Source organism: Heterocephalus glaber, unplaced genomic scaffold, assembly GCF_053883595.1.
Source record: "Heterocephalus glaber isolate CG9 unplaced genomic scaffold, H.glaber_assembly_v1.0 deba00001555, whole genome shotgun sequence".
NCBI classification, from domain to species: Eukaryota; Metazoa; Chordata; class Mammalia; order Rodentia; family Bathyergidae; genus Heterocephalus; species Heterocephalus glaber.
In genome coordinates this window covers 6559306-6574345 of record NW_028258346.1, presented here as the reverse complement: position 1 = coordinate 6574345, position 15040 = coordinate 6559306, and the positions used below count along the sequence as shown (strand labels likewise).

Below are 15040 nucleotides of genomic sequence, written 5' to 3'. Positions count from 1 at the left end.
TTCTGTGGAAAAAGTTACAATAATTTTTCTAGTTCTATTTCTTTCCCATTCAATTTTTAGAACTTTGTATTACACTTTTATGCTTTTTTTTTTCAGATGCCTCAATAGTTCACCAGAATTTACAGGAAAATATCACCATTGGAAAAAAAGCCAGTAACCTAAAGGTAATTTAAAGGTAAAAAAGAGGTACATGCCAGTTCATCAGTAGCAATTTTGAACCTTGTTATAAAGTAATAGGTCAGAATCTGACCAGGATTAATAGTGGCACTCAGCCCTGGGATGAGGGAGTGTCATGTTTCACGGACTCTAAGCCATCTGTTCTACCTGCCTACATTTTACTTCTGCAAAACCATAAACGTATCTCTCTACCTCAGGGACTATAGAAAGGAATTAGAACTCTTCTGCTTTTCATTATCACAAGATTCAGTAACTCATTTCATTGTCAAGATAATCCCCTTTTACTCTTTCTTTTGCGCTTGCAGGGTATGCCAAAATGACAAATAAAATCCCAGATGTTACAGACCCATTGAGGTCTCCACCTTTCCTTGAGTGTTGGGTTTAAGCTACTTGGGACACAGTGTCAACAATGACAGAACCCTTATGCCCACACCCAATATTCATTAAGGTTTGCTAGTGATTTGTATAGCTGTCTACAAGCTGTACTTCCACTTCAATCCTCAGTGGCTGCTTAAAGTTAAGTTTGTCCTCTGGCTTTTACTGTCAAAGAATTCATTTCCTATTGTTCAGGCACTCGAAAGAGATGCTATTTCTTTCTAAAAGTAACAAGGCTCTTTGGGGTGTTGTAAAAGGCTTATTACTGCAACATATTATTTTAGGTAGTCATATCTAATTTAATGTTTTATTTCCCCTTAGGCTAACTTGAATCTCTGCAGCATCCAAAGGCTATGACCATGTCTTATGAGATTTTCCTCAGGAGATCCAGTTTACTATGGAATGAAAAATTTTGTATCAATTAATAACCTGGTTTCACTTTTCAGTACATGAAAAAGAACTTTAGGTTCTTTGTATTTTATCGGTCCTGAACTTTGTGACCATGACAAGAAGCACTTTGTGTACATGAAAATAATGTGGCTATGTTTTCTTTCTCTTGTTTAGCCACAAAGATAAGTACATCTGGATGACAGCAGTGGAGGTAGTGAGTTACTGAAACCACAGTTCTTTGAGTAGAAGGAGCTCAATTCACTGGTTTCTGCCTGGGTGACAAGTCCTCAGTACCTATTCACAAGAGTCCTTACAACTTTTTCCCAATTCTGACTGAAATTGTACCAAAATAGTACGTCTTAGGCTCTTTCCCTTTGTGGTGCCTAAATTGTTTTTATTCTATTTTCTCCTCTTCCTTGGCAATATGGAGGTTGCTTATATCAGTGCTCCTTAGTAAGTGCAAGTCAGCCCCAAGTACAGCAATTTCACAGTTCTCAACTGCATACTCGTTTGTCAAAATCTAGGGCATCCTGCCCTAATAGAGCCATGATATCCTCTGACAATTGGAGCTACAGTGTGCAGCTCACTCCCTACCCTGCCTGTGGAAACTGCTGCATAGCTACTTCAGAATTTATAACTACAGATTATGGCTCCTGCAAAATGACATATTTCCCATAGCAATAAAGTTTTTGTTGATGGGAAACTGGGACTGAGAAATGATCTAGCTGGCTCTTGTTGAAGACTGAAGTACACCCCAACATTTTTTCATCTTTGTATGCAGTGCTATTTCTCATAGTTTCTTGCTACTTTCTTAACTGTTTCTGCATCTACTTATTTCTGCTTAAGTATGAATAATGGTGTGTCTGAGACGGGGGTCTCTGGCAGGATCTATACACCCACGGCAGTACCAGGATTCCTGTGGGAGTGTACAAAGGTTAATCCTACTAGTAGCAGAGGCTCAATGGGCAGGGTTTAGCCCTGCCCAATTCTCTGGCCCTAAGAAGATCAACCTGAATCTAAGCCTGAATCTGGCCCTAAGAAGATTCACTTTTGAATTGCATGGCCAGGCAGGTCACTTTGAAGGCAGTGGACATGGCAGCTGGGGAAAAAGAAACAAGTAGGGACATAAGCCTTTTAATAAGGAACTCTTTCTATAGGCCAACTGCCAATTTGTGGTGTCAGAAGACCAAGACCACACAGTTCATTTTGCTGATCCTGGTAACTTAGTCAACTGGGACTTTGTGGAACAAGTGCATATCTGTGGCCATGAAGTGCCATCTTGCCCATTATGCCTCTATCCATCTACTGCAGCCAAGATAACCCGTTGTGGACACATCTTCTGCTGGGCATGCATCCTGCATTATCTTTCAGTGAGTGAGAAGACCTGGAGTAAAGGTACCTTCTGTTACAGTTCTGTGCATAAGAAGGATCTCGAGAGTGTTGTTGCCACAGAGTCACACCATTATGTTCCTGGTGATACCATTACGATGCAGCTGATGAAAAGGGAGAAAGGAGTACTGGTGGCCTTGCCCAAGTCCAAGTGGATGAATGTAGACCATCCCATTCATTTAGGAGATGAACAGCACAGCTAGTACTCCAAGTTTCTGCTGGCCTCTAAGGAGCAGGTGCTGCATAGAGTTGTTCTGGAAGAGAAAGTAGCCCTGGAGCGGCAATTGGCAGAGGAGAAGCACACTCCTGAGTCCTGCTTTGTTGAGGCAGCTATCCAGGAGCTCAAGACTCCAGAAGAGGCTCTGTCAGGATTGGCTGAAAGCAGAGGGGAGGTCCCTGGTGTTGTTACTGCTCTGGAACAACTAGTGTTGATGGCTCCATTGGTGAAAATGTCTGTTTTTCAACCCAGGAAGGGTGTGCTAGAATATCTGTCTGCCTTTGATGAAGAAACCACAGAAGTTTCTCCTCTGGACTCTCCTTGCCCTCTTGCTCTCCCTCTGGTCAAAGAGGAGGAGGAAGCAGTGTCTGAAACAGAGCCTGAGGGTTTGTCAGAGGCCTGTGATGACTCGGAGTTAGCAGATGACAATCTTGGGGAGGAAACCGTTTGTATTGAGTCCAGCCAGCAGGAGCCTGTTATTAAACCTGGCTTCACACACCTGAGCAGCTCACCTCGTTACTACTTTTACCAAGTGGAGGGTGGGCAGCACATGTTCCTGCACCCCATCAATGTGCGCTGCCTTGTGTGAGAGTATGGCAGCCTGGAGCAGAGCCTGGAGATCTCAGTGACTATGGTGGAAATCACTGAGTACTCCATGTCTGAGGATGTTCATCAGCATCATAAATATCTCTCACTTGGCGCTCACCTGTGAGTTCAGCATCTGTAAACTGGCTCTGCAGCCTCCTGTGGCCTCTAAGGAAACCCTAGAGATGTTCTCAGATGATATTGAGAAGAGGAAGTGTCAGCGCCAGAAGAAGGTTCAGGAGGAATGTCGCTGAGAACATAGGATTGAGATGGAGAACAAGAAACAGGGAAGGTATCTGGAGGTCCATATTCCCCTGGAGAATCTACAGCAGTTTTCTGCCTTTAATTCATATACATGCTCTTCTGATTCTGCTTCGGGTCCTACCAGGACTGAGGGTCATGGGACCCTCTCTCTTTCTCCTCTTAGCAGAAGTCCAGGTTCTCATGCAGACTTTCTGAGCAGTCCCTCATTCTGGATTGGAAGTCTGGAAGAAGACTCTCCCTTCCCTTCCTTTGCCCAGATGCTGTGGGTTGGAAAAGAAAAAGCACATGTGTGGCCCAAAACTGCTCCAAAGAAAGATGAGAATAGCGTAGTTCCTCCTGCCCCTGTGGACAGTGATGGGCAGAGTGATAACTCTGACAGTGTTCCTGTACCGTTTCCAGAATTCTTTCAGCCAAGCTACTGAAGCAGTGGCCATGAAACTGGACACACCAGCTACTTCAGATCCCCTCTCTGAAGAAAAAGGAGGAAAGAAATGGAAAAAAGAGAAACAGAAGCTCCTGTTCAGCACCTCAGTCATTCATAACAAGTGATACTCCTGGCCCAGGCTACCTTCTCATCTGGTATTCTTTTTGCTACGCTTTTGTTTTGCTGCCATAATTTTTAAGTATTTGAGTTTGAACAGATTAGCTTGGGTGGGGGGAGGGAGTTTCCACACGGGAGGGGGAACCAAATTTTAATTTTATCTATTTACTTATAAAATACAGTTACATTCATCATTGGGATTTGTAACATTACATGAGTATCTTGGTTCTTATTTTTTCCCCTTCCCCTGCCCTCCTTTCACCCCCTCCACCCTTCCCTACTTGCAAAGACTTTGTTTCCATTTTTTTCTTTTCTCGTATTTTTTCCTTTCCCTTCTTTCCTTTCCCCTACCTCTCCCACTTCCCCTGCTCCTTTAGACCTTTACTTCCTATTACATGATCTCAATTATACATTTTAAAAATTACATTATCAAGATCTAGGAGACATTACCACAGATTTTACAGAATTTAAAAGGATAGAGAAAGCATATTACAAAAATCTTTTCTGAAATAAATCTGACAACTTCCAAGAAGTACCTTGGAAGACAGATTAATGAAACTGACTCTGGAGGAAATATAAAATTTGAATAGCACCTATTAAAGAAAGTATATTCCTAGCTTGAAAACCTACCTATATGACAGCAACAGGCTCATATACTTTTTAACTGATAAATTATACCAAACATTTAAAGCAGAAAAAAGAAGGAACATTTCTCCCCTCATTTTAGGAAATCAACATTGTGCTAATCCTAAAACTGGATAAAGATAATAGAAGAAAAAAGTATGAACATAGATAGAAATTTGTTTAACAAAACAAACTATTAGAAGTCAGATCTGGCAGTATGTAGAAAGTGGTTTTATTATAGGGATGGCAGTGTTGGTTCAGCATTGGAAGATCCACCCCCAAAAGTCATCATTTTATCAGAGGAAAGGAAAAAGCCATATGATCCTGTCAGTAGTTGCAGCAAAAGTATTGGACTAAATTCTACAGCTCTTCATGGTAAAAGCTATCAGGAGACTAGAAGTAGAACAGAAACTTTTCAACAGATTAAAAGACATGTACTCCATACTTCCAGCAAGAACGCCTTATATGAATGGAGAAGATACAATGCTTTCTCCTTAAGGTGGGGAACAAGGGCAGATATGCCTACTCTTCACCTATCCATTAAACTTTGAAACATAGTCCCAAACCAAAATAGTCTGGCAATTAAATGACACAATTAGGATAGAATTGGCAAGGTAGAAGTAAAATCTTTATATGTAGATGAAATGATCATTTACAGAGAAAATACTAAGAAATCTCTAGGAGGCCCTAGAACTTGTACTTGAATTTAGCAGGATTAGAAAACACAAGGTATATATAAAAATTCAGGTCAATGTATACTTACTATAAATGAAGAATTGGATATTGAAATTTAAAAGTTATGTAGGGGTACAAAGGACCTAGAAAAGTAAAAAGAAAAAGAGAAAAAAAAAAACAGTGTTGGAAGACATTTAGTACCTAATTTTAAGACTTCCTCTAAAGCTACAGTAATCAAAGCAGTGTTGGTGTAAGGAAAGACATATAGATCATTGGAATAAAACAGAGACTCTACAAATAGAACCACACATATATGGTCCACTGAGTTTTGAAAGGTTATTTAACATTAACATTTTATAGAACATAAACTCAATTCAAGAGCAGGGGAAAAGAGTATTTTCAGCAAATGGCACTAGAACACCTGATATCCGTATATAAAAAATTAACCTCATCCCTTTATTTCCATACATAAAAATATCTTGAAGGGATCTATGAACCTAAATATGAAAGCCTAAAAGTATAAAACTTTAAGAAGAAATTATAAAAAAAAATGTTCATGAATTTAGGGTAGGCAAGAATTTCGCAGAATATAAAAAACATTATGTATAAAAGAAAAAAATTGATAAATGAGATTCCATCAAAATTTAGAACTTTAAATGACATCGTTAATGAAAATGAAAAATAAACAGACCATATTTATAATGCATACAACCTATGACCAGAATATATAAAGAACTCTTACAGCTCATTAATAGACAACCCAATTAAAAAGTAGACACAAGAAGATGATAAATAGCCAGTACAGCACAAGGAAAGGTGCGCAACACTAAAATCAGAAAAATACTAATCAGTACAATAACAAGATTGAATTATGCACTCATTAGGGAGATGAAGTTAAAAGTTTTAAAAGAACAAATGTCAGCTTAGGTGTGAACCAGTTACAACTTTCTAATACTGCTAATGTGAATGTAAAATGATAAAACTATTTTGGAAAACAATATAGAAATTTCTTGTATTATTGTTAAGAACCAACAGTCCTGTTCTTTTTACTTCAGAGGAATGAAAACACATGTTCACAATAATTTGTACATACAAGTTGAGTATCCCTTATCTGAAATTTTTGGGACCAGAGTGTTTCAGATTTTCGTTTGAAATCCACTTGATCAGCAAAGAGGATAGCTACTTCTGCTTTTTTGGGGGGTTCTTGTCACATGGAGTGTTGTTTTCCACCCTTTAACTTTCAGACTATGAGTTTCTTTTTGAATTAAGTGTATTTCTTGTATGCAGCATATTGTTGGATTTTGCTTCTTGACCCATTCTGCCAGTCTATTTCTTTTGATTATTAAATTGAGACCATTAACATTGATAGTTATAGGTCATACATACTGACTTATCATTGTCGTGACTTTTTCTTTTTGTTGGATTCTCCCCCTTCGCGTTTAATTTGTCACACCCCACGGATTCATTCTGCTGGGCTTCCTGGGGTTGTGATCCTCATTGTCTTTTCCTAGGATATTGTCTAAAATTTTTTGGAGTGCTGGTTTGGTATTCATGAAGTTCCTAAGGTGCTCTTTGTCATGAAAGTATCTTATTTTTCCATCAATTTTGAAAGATAGTTTTGCAGGGTACATCACTCTGGGTTGGAGGCTGTTTTTTTGGGGCCTTGAAATACATCACTCCAAGCTCTTCGTGCCTTGAGGGTTTGGATTGAGAAGACTGCTGTGATTCTGATGGGCTTTCCTTTGTATGTGATTTGTTTCTTTTCTCTGTTTCTAGAACTTTGTTCTTTTGGGTTTCTGGAATCTTAACAATTATATGCTTATGTGTAGAGTTTTTTTGATCAAGGCTAGTTGGAGTCCTATATGCCTGACTTATCTGTATGTATGTATCTGTATGTCAAGTTCTTTTCCTCTGCTTGGGAAGTTTTCTGCCATCACTTCTGTGAACAGTTTTTTTTTTATGTCATCTCCACTCTCTCCTCTTTCTTCATTGACTGTGATCAGTCTTATATTATTCTTCTTTGCATTGTCTAGGAGCTGCTGGATTGATTTCTCATATTCCCTTACAATTTTGAAGCAATTTTTCTTTTCCTGGTCATTAATTGCAATCTTATCTTCTATATCTGAAATTCTGTCCTCACATTGGCTCATTCTGCTGTGTAGACTTTCAATGGAGTTTTTAATCTCCTGGAAATCTGTTTGCATCTGTTTTATAGATTCCATTTGTTTCCTATGTTGGAATTCCATCATGTTCCTGAGCTCCTCTCTAGATTTATTGATCATGTCTTGCACTATGAGCACAATCTCTGCTGTTATCTGAGAAATTATTTCTAATTTCATTTTTTCCAGATCCTCTTTTGTTGCCAGTTCAGGGAGTCCAGCTGGTTGAATATCAGATTGTTCCATCTCGTTTCCCTTTGGGGTTGCTGTAGGTGATCTGGAAGTCTGGTTTTGAGACTTGCTTACCTACCTTCTCATTTCGACCAGGGGGTGGTGGTGGTGGTGGTAGTGGTGGTGGTGTGTGCTGCTGGCACCCGTGTGGCTCACCTCCCATGTGCTGGCAGGGGTGGTATGGTGGCTGGGAAGCCTCCTCTTGTGCGCTCCCAAGGAAATTTTAAATACAGTGTATTTTCTAGCCTCCCATCTTTACACCAAAATAAAGTGTTGACACTCAGAAAAAAATAAAATAAAGTTTGTTTGTGTATATATGTGGGGGAAAGATTTTAAGTTTTTTATTTTTTTAAGAACATACTATAGAATAGGATGGGTTTAATGGATTCAAAGAAATATTATCTGCCTTAAAATCTTTCACTATATAAGACATAATTTCTAAATGAGATTCATTTTGTTACTGACAATAAAATCATCATATTTTCTGAAATATACACCACTTTTAAAAAGTATAAGTATTATGTCTATTAGAAATCAGAATGTTAGAGCCATTTTAGTAAAGACACTTGGGAAAATGTAAATATTCTAGCAGAAACAGAGTTAGGTTATTATAAGTCACTGCTACACAAGCATGTGCAGAGTAAAAATTAGATACAAGTTCCTTGAAACTCTCGTACTTTAGTACTGGAGGCTTAGAATTGTTGATTTTTTTTTTTTTTTGGTAAAGTGGAGAATATTTAACCATTTCATTTTGTTTTAATCAGTTCAGTGAATAATTTGTAAATATTTGGTTTTAAAAATGAGTAAATGAATATGAAAGCAATTTAGATTATTTAAATGTACTGACAATGTTTGGGCCAAAACATTAAAACTTTCTTCTTTCATGCTTTTATTATTCCCTTTTTGCACATACTTCCTATAAGATTATGACAGTTTGATGATAAAAAAATGTAATCATTAAGTGAACTGAAATATTTTTTGTATCTTTGACAAGTGAAGGAACATGCCTATAACACATTCCAGGGGCATTTCTCTAAATATTATTTAGCATATAAGAGTCCTTTAGCATTACAAATTTATTTCAGCTCCTAAATTAAAATTCATCTGGCAAAGACCATTTTCTCCTGTTTATATAACATTGTCACATAAAGAGTGTTAAAAAAATATTTCACTAAAAATAGCTTGTGTAAGTTAGGGATTAGAGTACTTTCTGCTGCTATAATTGTTCCTTTGTAGTTTTTTCCATGATGTTTTGCACAGTGTTTTTGACTGTGTTTATTAAAGTCAGCACATCAAAAAGGATCAAAGAGAAAGTGAGTGAGAACCAAAGAAACCCCAAGTGTGTTGTCTCATTGGGGAGCTATGCAGATTTGAATAAACAAGTGCAAACTGTTGAGGTTTTAATGAAAGTTTCTACAATTATTTTATCTTAAGTCATTCTATACAGTAACATCTGTACAACAGATGGCTATACTGTACCAAGGCAATGCTCCTTTTTCTTTCTCTGTTTAATAGTACATCTGAGATGACTACTTTTGTCACTGTGCTCAATTTGGTTCAGCAAATAATTTGAAAAGTGCAGCTGCTGCAGATGGTCACAATAATTATATAAACTGGAAAATCAAAGACACAGTTAAGTATTTCTGTATTAGAGTCAAACTATAAAAAGCTGACATTAACCCTTTGAGTTCAAAGATATAAATACAAAAGTCTGAATGCAGAACGACATCACTTGAAAATTACAAAAGGAGTAAGATTATGTGTATGCACGTGCACATGTACTTGTGATGAATGGTATTTACCATTTATCAAAACTCTGCATTGAAAAATATATATTTGCATACATTTAATATAAACTACAAAGAATGACATTTCAAGATATTTAACATGATAAAATTCAAAGCTTATTTATTTAAAAAATATAATTAAAATTAATTTTCTAAAAATATGAAGTAATCTGAATTAAAATTTTCCTAGAAGTCACCTTTTAGCTTTAACTAGAACTTGATACAATCTTATTTTACCTAATTAAAATGAATTATTTTGCTGACTTTGTTATCTTTTTGTTTTTGTATGCTATCACAAAGTTGAAATGTGGAAAATAGATTTTGATGTTTTTTACGGTCTCAAAATAAAATTTTTCCTATGAAATGTCCAACTTTAATTTGACACAAATAACTATTTTAGAATGTTTGCTGGACACTACCAGTAGATTTATAAAGTATGTCTTCAAAAAAGGTATAATTTCTATTTCTAGGTATAACTAGATTTAAGAACTAATTGTAAATAGAAAAGAGGTATGTAGTTTTTCTAATAGAAAGGGGAAGACAAGTTCAAAATAGACTGAGTCTATTAATTTATATGGCTCAGTAAGAACATTTTAATTTTATTTTAGAAACAAGTGTTATACTAAGGATAGACACCATTAAAATGGATAAAATACGAGTAGCAAATGAATTTAAAAGCAATAAGGATGGAAAAAAAAGGACTTAGAATTGAATACAGTATGTTTAAATTCTTCCGCAGTCCTAACCTTTCCCTGCTATGATTAAGGTACAACTATAAAGCTGTGGGAACCAGTCCAGTGTTCTCTAGGCTGCAGTTTATTTCTGGATAAATCTGACATTGTAGCTTCCAGTGTTTCATAGTCTTTCATGTCCAGTGAACCTTACATTTTTCATTTCTAACTTTAAAGACAATAAAAAAATACAGAGCTTTTAGCTGGTTTGGTCACAAATATTTCTAGTGGGAAAGAAATAAATCATCTATGTTTTGGCTTAAAATTCATACATTTTAACAGTAAAACTTTCTTTATCTCTTAAAGTACTGTGCCCAAAGTAGAGCTGTGGAACTAAGTTACAGTTAAGTCTCCAGCTGCCACTTCATTACTTTTTGTAAGCAACTATGCTGCACATAGCTTAAGGGCTTATTTTACCACTGGACTATCCCATTGCCCCGACTTTTCCCCCTACAAATTAAAAAGGAAAAAAAAAGATAGTTCCCTTTAGCTATTTTTACTTTCAGAGTAAATTTTCTGGCATTGTGCCCTAAACTTTTACAGTAGCAATTTCTGTGATTGAAGACTGTGATTTCCCACCTGGGTGTTGCCTTTTCTCTTTCCCTCCTTGAATTCCTTCTGTCCATCCTTTTTGATTCAGCATGAAAAGCACATAACAACTTAGTCATGGTATCAGAAGAGAAAAATGTAGATGTCACTGCCAGTTAACCTCTCCCCTCTCCACCCATCAATGACATTCAGTTTGCAGGGTCCAACCCTCTGCTGGGCTGGGCACAGATGCACGGCCTTTCCTTGCCAGGTGCTGCTACCTGATATAATGCCTTAAAGGCTTTCTTACAAAGTTGAACCTTGGCTTCTATTACACTTTGTGTAGTATATTTGCAAGCACAGTAATTTCTTTTTTAAGTAAATTGTTACCAGTGAATTACTGCAGTGCATCAGAATCACCTGTGGTGCTTACTGAAGTAGAGCACTAGGCTTCAGGTTCAGGATGGGGTGTGAGAATCTGCATTCCTAACGAGGGTCCAGGTGATGCTGACGTTGCTGGCCCCGAGGTCACACTGTAAGAACCATTATTCTAACAGTTCACAAAACTTGACACTTTTGTCCCATCACAGCTATTTTAGGTGAAAAAACATTAGGAATTAACAATTTTAAAGATGTCTGTAGGAATACGCCTCAAGAAGTGGATAGAAACAGTTTAGGGCATTGAAACACCTAGGCTCAAAAGAATTGTTATAAAACGATTTCTACAACAAGGTCATAAACCAGAAATGTTCCCATCTCTAACAGCCTTTAAAACTTTTAACTTCTACATAATATAAATCTTCAAAATGATACATTTTTCAGATGTTTGCAAATCATATTGCTTGCTCTCTCTCTCTCCCCTTTTCTCACTTCCAAATGTCCTTCTGTTTTTGTGACTTACCAGGTACTTTTTGTGCTGCTTTGACACTACAGTTTCCATTGAGGTTTGATAGTGATGCTAAGAGGCATGGTTTGTTAGGATGAGGGACAGGTTCCATGGAGACCACAATCTGAGTAGTATGGACAGAAATTTTTTGAAAGTAGGAAATGGCTCGCCATGTGTTTTCTTGAAATGAAATCTTCTGCACTCCATCACCATGAACTTTTGGTTTGGACAACTTCCCATGGAAGCTGGAGACCGGAGGCTCATCTTTATTCAGCATCATTTCTGACAGGGCTGAAGTTTCTTTGTGATGTGCAAAGCTGTGTGCATTTTTAATCTTTTTAAAAAAGTGGTTTATCTGATCCAGTTTGGTAAAACTCAGGTTCATTTTCAAAGGCTTTGATATGTCCAAGCTGATGTCCGCTACAGAAGTGAAAAAAGATAAGGAAATTAGTGAAGCTCTCATTAAATACTCATATGGATGCCAGAACGTTATATTTCACTGTTAACTTAATTATTCTTCCCATGTAGTTACTTTAAAGAATATTATCCTTGGACTAATGGACTGCCTATATTCCTGGCCAATTATTGTGATTTCCTGATACAGCAAGGGCCACACATGGACATCAAGGCCATTTATTTCCATTTTTGCCTCCCTACCCCAAGGCAAAATGAAACAGGTTTTTCAGTTTATTACTTGCCCGAAACCAACATTTTTTTCCCAAGGAAAAAAGAACTTCCCTTATTACCCAGAACAATGTTTGATATAAATACTGGTCACAATCAACACTGATCCAAGTAACTTACTGAAGCGGCTCCCCTTACCATTCTCTAATTGAGTTTTGAGGAAAATACTAGTTTCTCCTTTTGACCAGCTGCAAACCAGAAACGTTCCTGTACCGTCTCCTACAGTCTGTGTTGATAGAAGTTGAAATATTTCACTCAATTTAACATGGTAAATGGAGATTTTTAAAATATGGACTCATTTACATATCTCACATACCAGATGTTGTCCTTGTCACTTAGTTGCCTGATATCAAAACAAACTCACCGTATTTCTATTTCATCTTATTTCACCTTCGATTATCTTTTGCTCTGTTTTTATCAATAACACTTTAGACTGTAAGGATCATGAAGGCAGAGAATGCCATACATCTTTATATCCCAGTGTTCAGCACACTGTGTCTCAAAATGTATCTAACAGTGAATGTCAGGGCTTAACTGAATATAACACGTGTTCATTTCATGGGAGCTTGAAGATGTAACAAGATATAATCCCAATGCACACAGGAATAGCAATTGTTAAGTGAGTCAAGTTAAGGTTCTATGTTTACTTTCCTAAGGAGGCCTTTCCTCATCTTCCTTGGATTTTGGCACCTCTGGGTTTCCTCCTGTAAAGCCAGGCTCACTTTGGCACCATCCCTTTCAAATGTGCCCCCTTCCTGCTCATTCACTTATCCTATAAGGTCTACAAAAACTCTGAGAGTATTGGCTCTAGCAAGTAGTCCACTGGAAAAGATCAGGTACCTGACTTGCCCTTACACAATAATAAAATGTCATCTCCTCATATTTTTTGAACAGAAAAAACGCCCTAATTTAAAGGAATTTTTATTTTTGCATATTAGTTACATAGAATAGTGGGTGTTATTTTGGCATATTCAAACATGCATGTAGAACACTCTGATCATTTTCACCCCTCCATCATCTCCCTTCTCTTTCCTTCCACCCACTCTCTTCCTCTTCTCTAATAGTCTGTCTTCTACTTTTATGTCATCTCCATTTTAAAAATTTATGATTTTTTTGTGAATTCCACATATAATAAAAAAGTGACATCTGACATCTTGAGCCTTATTTTTCTTAGCATGATCTTCAATTTCATCCATTTTCCTGCAAATGACATAATTTTATTCTTCTTTAAGGCTGAATAATATTCAACTCCTCAATACATTTCTGAAAGAATGAAAGTCAGTATACAATACAGATACTTGTCTACCCATGTTTACTGGAGCACAATTCACAACAGCGAAGCTATGAAAACAAACTAGGTGCCTGTCAACAGGTGAGTGGATAAAGAAAATATGGAATATATGCACAGTGGCTTGAAGGCTAGAGAGAAGGGGAGTGGATTCAGCGCAGTGTTTTGGAAGTAAAATTGATAAACTGAATCAGTGGATTGGGACTAGAGAAAGAGGTAATAATATGAGAAGTAAAAAAGTCAGATTTCTGACTTGAGCCACATGGTGGATTATACAGGTATTTAATGGATACAGGGAAAATAGAACATTTCTACTAACCCCGTTGAGAGGAATTAATGGATTGTTTTGGATGGATTGACTTGTTGAGTCTGTGGGAGCTCAGTAGAAAAGGACAACCAGCTTTTTTATTTGCTAATTTATTTGTTACATTATTAAACATTAATTTAGCTACAATAGGCCAAATAGTAGTTTAGGCACTAAGAATACTAAGACACAGGAAAGTCTACTATTTAGGAGCTCACAGTTCAGTGAACTATGACAAATCTGTAAGCAGATAACTATTAAAAAAAATCCCATAGATTCCTGGTGATAACAAAATGCACAGGACATTCTGAAAGCGATGATGAGAGGCAGCTCACTCACCAACAGTGGTCAAGAAAGATTTCCAGAAGTGACCCAAGGACTGAGTCTCAGAAGATAAATTAGGAAAGTAGCTAGAGTTATAAAGTTTTCATCTGTGTTCCTAAGTCCACAATAGTACCTAAGAGATGAGGGTCCACATCAAGATAGGAGCTGGCAATTCTCACATATACCATCCTATGAGTGCCGTGCCAATTTGTAGTCAGGAAAAAATGGATATCTTAGGTTCATCAGTTTCTTTAGGTGAGTATTGGGTCAACTTCCTATCCTAATTATAAGGGCCCTCTAAAAGGGAAATAAAGAAGACAATGGGGTAAGTCAGAGAGGTTTGAAGAATAGGAAGGGCTTTATGATAGTTTACTGCTGCTTTGAGCATGGTGGGGGTCAAGTGAGAAGGAATGGATGGTCCCTACAGCTAAGGGCAACCAGTGGATAACAAGTGATGAGGAACTGGGAACCTTAGTCCTACAAATCATAAGGAACTAGACTATGCAAACAACTGGAATGAGTTTAGAAGTACTGTAGATTCTTTCTAGGTGCCTCCACATTAGGGTCTCACCCAAATGGCATACTGACTTTGGCCTTATGAGAGCCCCTGAGCAGAGAATCTAGCTGAACCCACCAGGACTTTTAAATTACAGCACTGTGAGAAAATAAATCTATGTCGCTATAACCTGTATTTGTTATGTATTAACAGAAAATAAACATAAATTCCAAATGCACATTTGTTCATTCAACATTTCCAGGTTCTGATGTGAATACCAAAGAAGTTATAAGGCCTAGGAATATTTGCCTCAATTTTTTTGTCCTTCTTTTCAAAAGCAAACACATCTAATATACCTTGAAAATGCTAATATGTTCTTCCATTT

The 15040-nt window shown here is 37.1% G+C and overlaps 1 protein-coding gene and 1 pseudogene across 10 annotated transcripts in view; one reads left to right on the top strand and one right to left on the bottom strand.

Moving 5' to 3' along the window:
* Vps13b (vacuolar protein sorting 13 homolog B) overlaps nucleotides 1–15040 on the bottom strand; it is a 728055-nt gene that overhangs the window by 186385 nt on the left and 526630 nt on the right. For all 9 annotated transcript variants that reach the window (XM_087190742.1, XM_087190740.1, XM_087190746.1 and 6 more), the window contains one exon: nucleotides 11575–11979. In XM_087190742.1, coding sequence (XP_087046868.1) covers nucleotides 11575–11979 — 405 coding nt within the window. The remainder of the gene's footprint in view (nucleotides 1–11574; nucleotides 11980–15040) is intronic.
* Nucleotides 538–7714, top strand: LOC106009840 (E3 ubiquitin-protein ligase RNF10 pseudogene; annotated as a pseudogene). Its single transcript, XR_015442936.1, has one exon. The product of XR_015442936.1 is annotated as an E3 ubiquitin-protein ligase RNF10 pseudogene (transcript).